At 39.4% G+C, this 10,771-nt stretch overlaps 2 protein-coding genes across 2 annotated transcripts; both read right to left on the bottom strand.

Moving 5' to 3' along the window:
- Window positions 1-4,954, bottom strand: tmem165 (transmembrane protein 165). Its single transcript, XM_046391229.1, has 6 exons — window positions 4,601-4,954; window positions 3,977-4,202; window positions 3,719-3,894; window positions 2,909-3,091; window positions 2,565-2,670; window positions 1-1,816 (listed from the first exon to the last, which is right to left on the bottom strand). The coding sequence occupies exons 1-6, from the start codon at window positions 4,751-4,753 to the stop codon at window positions 1,740-1,742; spliced, it is 921 nt and encodes a 306-aa protein (XP_046247185.1). The 5' UTR covers window positions 4,754-4,954; the 3' UTR covers window positions 1-1,739.
- A 348-nt stretch (window positions 4,955-5,302) lies between these two features.
- Window positions 5,303-7,849, bottom strand: srd5a3 (steroid 5 alpha-reductase 3). The gene is made up of 5 exons (XM_046391228.1): window positions 7,589-7,849; window positions 7,200-7,351; window positions 6,941-7,126; window positions 6,734-6,859; window positions 5,303-6,254 (listed from the first exon to the last, which is right to left on the bottom strand). The coding sequence occupies exons 1-5, from the start codon at window positions 7,810-7,812 to the stop codon at window positions 5,995-5,997; spliced, it is 948 nt and encodes a 315-aa protein (XP_046247184.1). The 5' UTR covers window positions 7,813-7,849; the 3' UTR covers window positions 5,303-5,994.
- Between the last annotated feature and the right edge of the window lie 2,922 nt (window positions 7,850-10,771).

Consider the following 10,771-nt stretch of genomic DNA (forward strand, 5'->3'; position numbering starts at 1 on the left):
TTCTGTTGGTGCCTTCATTTATTTTCTTTACAAGATGGTGCCCATCATGGCCACTCAGCTCAATACAGTACAAATGATTGTTTCAGAAATCAGACAACACATGAAACATTTTTATTGAGCATTTTAGATTTATAGGCATTTCAACCAACCTGTATCAAGTACTTCACAGCTGGGCACAGTCTGTCAAATATTGACAATGCAGCTTTAGCCTGTTCACTTAAAAAAATAATTTGATTCCTTGTTTACAGTGATGTGCCCCACCCCTTTTTTTGTTTCCACAGTATATGTGCTTAAAAAGGAAAGACAATGAAACTAAATAAATAGATACTGTTTTAAATAAAAAGAGAAATGTAGGCTTGAATTACATTGCAGAGTTCAGGTGTCACTGTAGCTACAACACAGCTGCTTAGGGCATAAGGAGTGTGCACTGCAGGTTTTGTGTAGGATACATTCCATGGAGGCAACTCGTCTATTCTGTACCCGATGTAGTGACTGTATTTGTGATTCAAAGCAGCGACACTGGAAGCAGCGAGCTTCATGCTGGAAATGGCTTTATTCACTAAGGAGGAGTTAACCTGTGTGGGAGAATCTACGGAGGTGATTACTGACCCGATTCATGTTTCGTTCACCACTGGTACCTGAAACTGGAAGCAAGAAATATGAAGTACCTCGATAAATCTCTCCAACAGGGGAACTAGCGTTTTGGGGAGGTGCAGATAAACCATTTTACAGCTGTGATGTAGCTCTCTGGGTACCGTACCTACACAGATATTTTAACAATATGGCAACACCTAGAAGCAGAGGTATTCAAGTGGTTCAGTCTCTGTCACTCTAAAAGACTGCTCCTATGTGAACAAAGCATTAACCATTAAGGGAAAAATTTAAATCACGTCTCTGCCTCAAATAAAATCTCAACTCAAATCATTTTCTTAATTACATGCTGTTGGGTCCGTTTTCACACTTTCCCCTCTCACAGTAGAAATTCAAATCTTAATAAAATCTCGTAAAGGAGGCCCGCTTTATTATGTGACTTTAATTTGACATGTGTCACTGTGGAATAAACAACCAAGCAGCACCAGCCAATTCCTGTAAGAGGAGACTGGCAGCTTGGTATACGGTTTCTTTTCTGTCAACAGTTACCTGTATGCACCTGGGCTCATTTAAAGAAGACAAAAATTAACCAACATTTAAAAACAAGAATGGCAAAGATTTTGAAATGGACGCAGTGTCTAACTGAAACGGTTAAGTGGGAGAAGTACTGCAGGTCAGCCTCTATTTCTGAGCCACAGAACCTTTTAGAGATGGGATGGAAGGCAGCAATCAGCAACAATCCAGTCTTCTGTTTTTCTTACACTCTTTGTGATAAGATTACAGTTCTTACAGAGAGCTACAGCCCTGCCCTCTCTCCCAGTTAGCCTCTGTCACTCAGTGTTTTCTTCTCCTTGAGGGTTTTACTTCATGGAAAGTTTTCAGCACTCAACAGACACACCTCTCATGAGGATCGGATGCGCATTCCAGGTTAAGTTTCTTGGGGAAATGTTGTTTAATGCTAATAACATAATGTTCAACTTCCAACAGAAAACCCACAGACCAGTTGGGACATGAGGGCGGGACTTTAGCTCTCTGTTTAACATGTCACATTTCCTGTTGAGAAACACACACAGAGTCAAAACTACAGTCTCTCTCAAGTAACCTAACCGAATTTTACATGTATGTACAGAGAAATCCTGAAAGTCCTATTAAAATCCAGGTTCTGGCTTGATGAACAAGGCAGAGAAGGCAAACGCCAGAAAAACGATCCCTCCAATGATTGTTACTATGGAAGCAAAACAAAAAATAAAAAGTTTCAATTATGGGGTGTATTATAAGACAAACAACCATTGTAAATGCTTTACATGTTCAAGGAAGACTGAACAAGCTCCTCATTCATTAGAAGTTCCTTAACACTTCTGTTTTATCTTTGCTCCTAAAAACTAAACAAGGCAATATAAGCCTGCATCCGAGTCACAAAATGTACAGAGCAGAACACCGAGTTGGACGTGTTAACATTAAGAGATGGATAATAAATTGATATGCCCAAAGAAAGTGAGAGGTGTAGTAGTGCAGTAGTATTAGGGCCACCTGAAGAGGACACTGGAACTAACAGTGGTTTCAAAACTCGCTTAGATCTTCTGTTCCATTTAAACTGCCAGTAGATGGAAACCAAAGAACAATCCACTCCAGATTTCAGACACCAACATCAGATATGTAGCAATTCAAAATGATATCTGTGCTTGAAAACATGTTCCTCATGTCTGCCAATCAACTTACTGGGTCTTTGTTATTTACCACTACGATTTATTTAAACACACAAGACCATCTCTGTTAGCATTTTATCCTTTTCTTGGCATAAAACTACTCAAGCTACTCATAAATTCAAGAATCAGATCCAAGTAACTTGTGTCTTCGGTAGATATAATCAGGGTGTATTAAGTTGCAAGGATGGATTGTCATCGTGAAAATAAATTTAATAAATTTGTTCTTAAAAACACAACAACAACAAAAAAATCCAAGTCCAATCTCACCTGTTCTGACGGATATTTTCTGGGCAATCATTCTCCCTCCTATGACAGCCAGGCCTGTACACAAACAGTGTCCAAGTGTACCACCCACTGCAACTCCAAACGGATCCTAGGAATTAAAAAGATGCCTTTTATGTTGATGCTGTAGAAAATTATAGGTTACCTTTCCTGCATTGTCAACAACTTCATTTACACAACAGTGAAGGGAATTTGTTGTTTGTGGTCTCAAAAAGATAACCAATGGATCTGTTGTGCATTGAGGCCACCCAAGGTTAAAATTCAGGCACTCAGTATATTGTAAGGTATTAAAACAGACAGCCGTGTGCCTCAGCGTAAAGGTAACAAACCTCCCGGGCAGCAAGAATTATAGTGGTCAGCTGTGAGCGGTCCCCCCACTCTGCCAGGAAGGTGAGGGTGAAGGCTTGGATGAAAATGGGTGAAATGAAGCTGTGCCACTTTCCCTGAGGAACAGCAGTCCCTGATCCAGCCTCCACATCTGGAGTCCCATTAGCCAACTTGGATCGCTGAAGCTGAACAGACAACAGAGTGACAAGTGATTTTACAAAAACAAAAACAAAAAGAAGAATGAAATGCTCTATTTACATATTGAAATATGGGAGTATTTTTATAACTGTACCGACTTTCACCCCCCTACATACAGTTCCTATCACTCATACAAAAAAAGTTCATTTCGTTTACAATATAAGGGGGGCATGGTCACCTATAAGCATTTATGACAGCATATCAGCTGGTCAGGTGCAGTGTAAACGAGATCCCTCTGGAAAATATAAATGAAAATTCACTTTAAAAGCCCAATACTTCCTTCACTTCGACATATCTCCAATCCCTTTAAGGTAAGAGTAGTAAAAATTAGGCAAAGCATTATATTTTCACATTTAAATTTTCAAGATGACACATCAAACTCATTGTTTCAGTATATCTTGTTTGCCAGTGTTGGTATCAAGTATATCTGTAGTATCTTCTTCTGAGAAGCAGAACACTGTGAGAGTTTTCCTGCTGATAAAGTAACATGAACCAGTCCCTGACTGAGGGAAACGGTGCCCATACTGCTTCTGTTAATTATGTATGGTTACTTATTCACAGTGACATTGTGCTACTTGAGGTGTTGAAGATAAGACTGCAAAGTGTTGGCTTACCTCTTCGTCTTTCTTTTTGATCTCTGCCTGTACCTCCTCTAGCTCCTCCTGGCCTTCATCTGGACTCATTTTCAGCCCCTCTCTCAACATGCGTACACCAAATATGGCAAACAAAGCTGTAGACACATAGTATGTGTAGATTCTAGGGATGATGGTGGTGGCATAGCCAAACAGCACTGGGGGGGATGGATACAACAATTACTTTAGGATTACTCAGCAAGAGATGGTGAAATAGCCAAAATATCTACCTCTACTAACCAGAGAGACAAGTCATAAATCCCAGGGCGAGCATGGCCCCTGCCAACACGGTGAGACGGTTGTAACGCATGGCCATGATGGCTGCGATGAAAAACGTCTTGTCTCCCAACTCAGAGACGATGATGACAGAGATAGAGGCCACAAAGGCATGTATGAAACCCAGGTTTCCTTTGCTGGAGCCATCTTCAGAAACAACTGGGCTTAATGTGAGGGGACTTGAGACTTTCTGCAAAGGAAACCCACACGGTAACACGTAGCGACAGTCAGCTAAGTTACACACAGTTCATAACACAAATCAAACTTTCACGTCTGTATTGTTAGCTCCTTACTGGGGCCGCGTGATCTGGAACGTAAAAGGAGACGTAATCTAAACTGGTGGGGACACAATGTCAGCGTGGCCCGATCACACGGTCACCTTATCTCAACTTTACTATAAATATTTGCTTTGCTAGGCACATTTAAAACTCAAAGACTAATTCACTTTATCCACCTGAGCTATAATTGGAACACAAAGTGTGTTAGCATATGCTAGCTAGGTGCTAAGAAGCAGCACCGGCGTCGAAACCTGTTCACAATCAAGGTTAATAAATCTGGATTTGGTAATAATGAAGTTAGAGCTTTTACCTCTTGTGGAGGTTGCTCTTGGATAGCTGATTTGTGTTCCTCTGGAACAGCAGCAACTCCGACCGACAATACAAACACGGCGGCGAGCGGAAACAAGACACACATCACATTTCTATTAGCCCGTCCGTCTCCTCCGCCGACCATGAGAGGCATAATGGCTTCCAAAACCCCGATCAAAAACAATCGATGTTTTGATTTTTCTCCTGATCATTTATTATCACCAGCAACAAAACAGGCTAACTTCATATTAGCAACATATCCAATTTGAGGAACTCTTCGCTAATACACGTCACGATCAGACCGACAAAGCGAGCTCAGGGCGGAAGTTGGATTCTTGCGGCTGAGTTTAGGACTAAACGAAGAGAAATGATTGGACTGGAGAGGAGTGATGTAAACGTAAGGATGACGTACGGACATTACAGCTCAGTGATTGGACAGTCTACTAGTCAGTGCCAAGGATATAACTGAAAATGAGTTCAATGTCTGAGCGCATGCATATTATCACAAAATATCAAGTTTTGTTTGACACTGCAAGTAATAAATTACACAAATTAAAAAGATCCATATTAATTATGTAATCAGTTTATCGCCAAAAGTTGACAGATATCACTATCCTCAAATGTTAGTGTGGACTCCAAATACAAAATCATTAAAGTAAGTGTCCAGAAACTAAGCATGAAACAGATTCCAGTTTTCCTTTTATTAGCAAGATTATTCATCTAATTACAACAAAAGTGATTTGACATTGTAGGTTCAAAATCATATGTTAAATATGTTGTTGTTGTAACACTATACTTATAGCATTTTACTTCTTATTAAGACATACCCATTTATTTTGCTTCAGCAGGAAACTTCTTGTACAAGATAAACTGGTTAATTGTAAAAAGAAAATGTTTCAACTGATGCTATAACAAGAAAAACATTCACCGAAAGCCTCAGTTTGTTTGATTTCTCCTAATTAGAAGGAATCTTTTTATTATTAAAGAACCATTTAGAACAACCTTGTCAACAGAAAAACTTGTGAGTTAAAGCAAGATAAATTTGTTTGTTGTAACAGCAAAAATGTGTTATTACATCAATGTACCTTCTTATAAGAAAAACAATTGTTTGAAATGAACAAGCGATTTGCAGTGCAATTTCACTTTTTTTTTGTTTTACCAGTTTTAAAGAACAAGCTCACCTCTCACTTTGCTGTGAAAGGAAATTTCTGCAGCACTTCCATACCTCACACTCACTTCCAGGAACTGTCAATAATATTCAGTGATGTTCTGTTGGGAACAACTTGCAAGTCAAAGCTAACAGAAAGGTGCGATTTAGTCCTACATCTTCAGATCCTCAGAAGTCTCTGGCATTTTCAAGGACCTTAGAGTTCCCAATACTGAGACACAAACTATTCACAGCACAAACGGTATAAATGCTTTTCTATGCCGTGGGTATGACTCATATTTGCTCATGTAAAGGTCATGACAAAGCTGTGCTGCTAGTGCCTGGTTGAAGAGCACATAAAGGACAACGAGCCACCAAGTGAGAGAAAGGCCTCCAAAAACAAAGCTCAGTGAGATGTAGATCAGAAGCTCGGCAAAGTAATGCGGGCATGACACGAGCTCGAACCATCCTCCCTTTGGCACTCTGTGAGCCAGGGTCTCAACTATTCCTGAAAGGTGTCAAGAGAACAAACAGAAAATACATCAGCCCCTATCTAACTGATAGACCAGTGGTTTATGTTACTATTCGCATCGTTACTCTCCATCTGTGTTACCTTAAAGCTGCACTAGGTAACAAAAACAAAATTATTCATGCAGCTTTCATGGACTGTTTGTTTTCTATGTAAATCAGAAGTTTATGTATGTCTCTACATTTGTTTTGATTTTTTTTCAAAAAAAATTAACAGTACAGCAATAACACGTCAGACAACAAAAGCAAATATGATGTTCTGTGATAAACCTCCTATCACAAGCACACACTGATCTGCAATCCATTCTGTATCATACACCACCCTGAAAAGAATGGAAACCACTGATATTCTGTAAATAACTACAGAACCTATTTCATATGGTATGGTGGGGAAGCACAAATTAAGCATACATCATTTGTAAACACTGGTTTCCAGCAAAGACACGGGCACAAACCTACCAGACTTTCCCACGCGAAGCCTGGCCAGCAGGACCATGGACTGATGCTGCAAGAGTGAGGCCCCAATGAAAAGTGCATTTCCTGCTACATGAAACCAGTTCAGCTGAGAAAGGAGAGTTCCAGTCCCTAGAAGAACAGCACAAACATCAACACCACATAGCACAACCAGTGAACAGTCAGTGAAGAGAAGACTAATTTCAATTTAACCTTTTCTCTGACGATCCAAGCAGAGCACCGTCAACCCCAGTGCCACATAATATCCCAGACCGAACACATACTGCACCAAATGAATGGCTCCATCCGAGAAAACACTGACACACTGACACTCCAACAGCCTCCTGACAGAGTGGACACAGAGCAGCAGCTGCACCAGCAGAGTAGACAGCTGTGGGACTACAGGCAGTATGAATACCAGTATCAAGCAGGAAAACACAAGCTTTGACACAGCACTAGACTGTCAGCCTACCTTGACTGTTACTGTTTGGTACACCCGTCAAAATGTCTAATACTCCAGTGAGCCATGATGGGTATGGCTGATGCCGATATATAAAATTCAGGTATAAGACAAGAAGAAGACCATTCCAACCAACGGAGATAACATAGAAGTGCCAGAACCACCTGAAAGACGACAAAGTAGCTCATTAGTTAGTTATGATTTTGTGTGTGTGTTTCCAAATAAATTAGCATCTAATATTAGAGAACGCAGTTTGTAAGATGTTAACGTTGAAATGACTATATATCGTTAAATGCATCTGAGTATACATTACACAAATAAGTTATAAATACATCATAATATAGCTTATCACAATTGCTCTCACTACAACTGCGCACACTGTTTCTTAAAATTACAGCTACCTTTTTGGTACATCAAACATACGGAGCCAGTCGTTTCGTTTGAGGGTTTGTTTTGTTTTTCCGTAACGAATAAGATCCTGAAATAACACGTAGAGACGACATGTTTCATATTTTCTCAGTAGGTATGGGGAGATTTTGTGGACACAGAAAGCTACAAAGAAACATAAAGACAGAAAAGCCCACAAAACATCTAAAAGGCTCAAGCCGACCGAGCTCCAAATCATTCTCAAGATCCGCGGCAGACGAGAACATTGTTTTGTGCGACATCGAAAAGACGCCGTCGGAAATTGATGGCAACAGTTCCGCATGAAACGTGAAAGCAAGAAATCCCCGCTTTCTGTTTATTCACAACAGTTGTATAATTTGTCAGGTAACTGTGTGAGACATTTGCACGGTGTTAGTGAAAAGAGCGCTTTACTTTGCATTCAGACTCTTTGAACAATATTGGAGAATGATACAGCAGATGGCAGCAACGGAATCTCACTACTTAAAAGTGAAGCCAATCTGAGAGCAGGGACCATCCAATCAGGTGCAACAGATGCATTTCTATAGATGAGGTTCATACACTGAAATGTTCAGACTATTAGATTAGAGATATTTTTAATAACACACTAAAAAAAGCATCAAATATCAAAGATAAAATGATTCACAATTCTGTCAGTGTTTATTATTACTATTGTTGTTGTTGTCCTGTTTTTGTATTACTATTACTACTGCATTCATGTATGCGCTGCATTTTACTGTTGAGAACTAAATTTAATTACTTTGTAAGATCATCATATAGTTGTAAAGTCGCTGTGCCCCACATATCTCTAAAAGTTATACTTTACATGAGTTGAGTTCAGAAAAACAGCTCTGTTTTCAGCCGTGATGATGTATTTTATAGCTAATCCTTAAAAAACAAACAAACAAACAATAAAATCAGTGTTTTTTTCTTAAGAAGTGGGAGATTTTTTCCAAACCATAAAGGAACATTTAATATTCTGGTTTAGCAAAAATATTCATACTCAGAATCGCCAAATTTGGGGTTACGTGGTTTTTATAGAACAGAAAAGGTATGAAAAATTCATCTGAAAAGTAACCAGTAACTAAAGCTGTCAGACACATAAGCAGGTATTGGTAAAATTTGCCTCTGTGTATAGGATAGTATGAAGTTGCATAAAGTGCAGGTACTGAAGTAAAGTACCTGGAATAGGTACTTTTGTACAGTGTAAATGTGCTTAGTTACATTCTGCCACTGGTTACAAGTATTTAAGAGTAGATACTTTTATCAGCAAAATACAGTGTATGGAGTGTAAGTATCACAATTAAACATATTAAGGTGTTATTTATTATCACATTTCATAAAGCTTCATTTTAATGGTCTGAATGATGGAAGTGGACCTCACTGTTGGGTAGATAGATAGGAAGCACTGTCATCTTACATTTTGTGTGTATCTTTATCTGTTCTATATCCTGTTAAGTACAGATAAATTGTTCAGTAAAATGAATTACATTTCCCTCTGTGGTGTAGTGGATGCTTGTGTTTTACGACACATAAATCAATCACAAGTGGATGTTCAAAGCAGTTCTTTGGAATCAAAATCTGCTTTGGTTCATCACACTTTGATCTTCAGGACAGTGTTACCAAACATGATGTCTGACCTGGTGGTCTTGGTGCTTCACTCATGTTCAGTTTTCGCTGAGCTTTCTTCTCACAGGTTCACAAGTCGCCCATGCATTCCTCCTCTCTACAACAATGCAGTAATGTGTCAAAGGAAAAAAGCATGTTTTTGTGAAAGGCCTTTGAGGCATGAGAGTCCAGGATGCCTCTTAGAGAAGCACGGTATCCTGTCTGAGGAAGCGTGGACTGTTTCCTGCTTCCCTCCCTCCTCTGTCCTCAGCGTCCCCTCTTTTTTACTGTGCCAAGAGCAGGGTCCTCAGCGGGCCCCTTAAAGATCAAGCTTGTGGGCATCATGAAACTCCATAAAGTAAGTGTTGCAGAAGCTTCAAATCAGTGTGCATCTATTCAGACACAGTCAGAGGGAAAAATCCAAAATGTCAGAGAGAAGGTTTTGATAGCACAAATGAGACAGAGAGGCTGTTGGCTGTATACTCTTTCCTTTTAATTCAAGGTTTATAGTAGTTTAGAGACACTGTTGAAGAAAATGCTTTAAAAAGCATAAGATGTTGGGCTCAAAATTCTTGCAGTTTGTTTACTAAGCATTAAATGGCTTTGCCCCACTTACATTTTGCAACTCTCATCCCCATACTGCACAGCTTCAGTCTTGTGACCAAAGGCTCCTGTTTATACCTACATCCAGTGTACATTTTTCACACTCTATTGTTGCTTTAAGGCGTCACATTACACATAAACACTTTCCCTCATCAAAGTTAGATGAGAAGATCAGTGCCACCAAGATGGAGCCAGCAGACTGAGCTACTCTTACCGTTGGCTTTTTAATGCCAGATAATGATGTAGTGGTAAAGGCAGGCTTCTGAGCTATAATACTGTCCTCTTGTAGTTTGTGTGTGAGTACTGTTGTGGCAGCATGTTTTTCATGTTGTCAGCTCTCACTTGTGTGGGGAGATTTTTCTTTGTCCCTGTGCATGACCAAACCAGATTTCCTTCTGGGAATAAAGTAAATAAAGTTAATATATTACTTTTGCTTTAATTTATACATCATGTAAACATGCTTGTCCTCCTGTTTCACCTGAGTTATGTGCACTTCTCTGCTGTCTGTATTGTGCTTTCTTTTTCATGTCAATCAAAATAGTGCAGAGTGATTACAAAAACACCCCCGTTTTTCTATCTTTGTCTCACGCCTCCCTGTGTCTCTCTCTCTCTCTCTCCCAGTCTCTGAATGTGCAAATGCTTCATGCCCATTCTTTCTGTATTGAACACTGACCTTTGAAATCACTCTTGTGATCTCGGAGCCCAAACACAAACAGTGGCAAGGTAATTCAAAGTGTTTCTTGCTTGTGAAGACTTTTGAACAGGAGTAGTTTTTAAATGTGATTTTATTACGAACACTGTTTTTGTATTCAGTGAGCACAGAGCAACTTGTTCTAGCTCTTTATGATGAAAATAAAATTTATATACAAATATGTTTTTATGCTTTATGCTTTGGCACTATATTTTGTTTTTGTCAGTAATGGAAAAACAGGACAAAATGCTGTATTAAAACCTGCAGACAGTGAGTG

This window comes from Scatophagus argus, chromosome 6 (assembly GCF_020382885.2).
Source record: "Scatophagus argus isolate fScaArg1 chromosome 6, fScaArg1.pri, whole genome shotgun sequence".
Lineage (NCBI taxonomy): Eukaryota > Metazoa > Chordata > Actinopteri > Scatophagidae > Scatophagus > Scatophagus argus.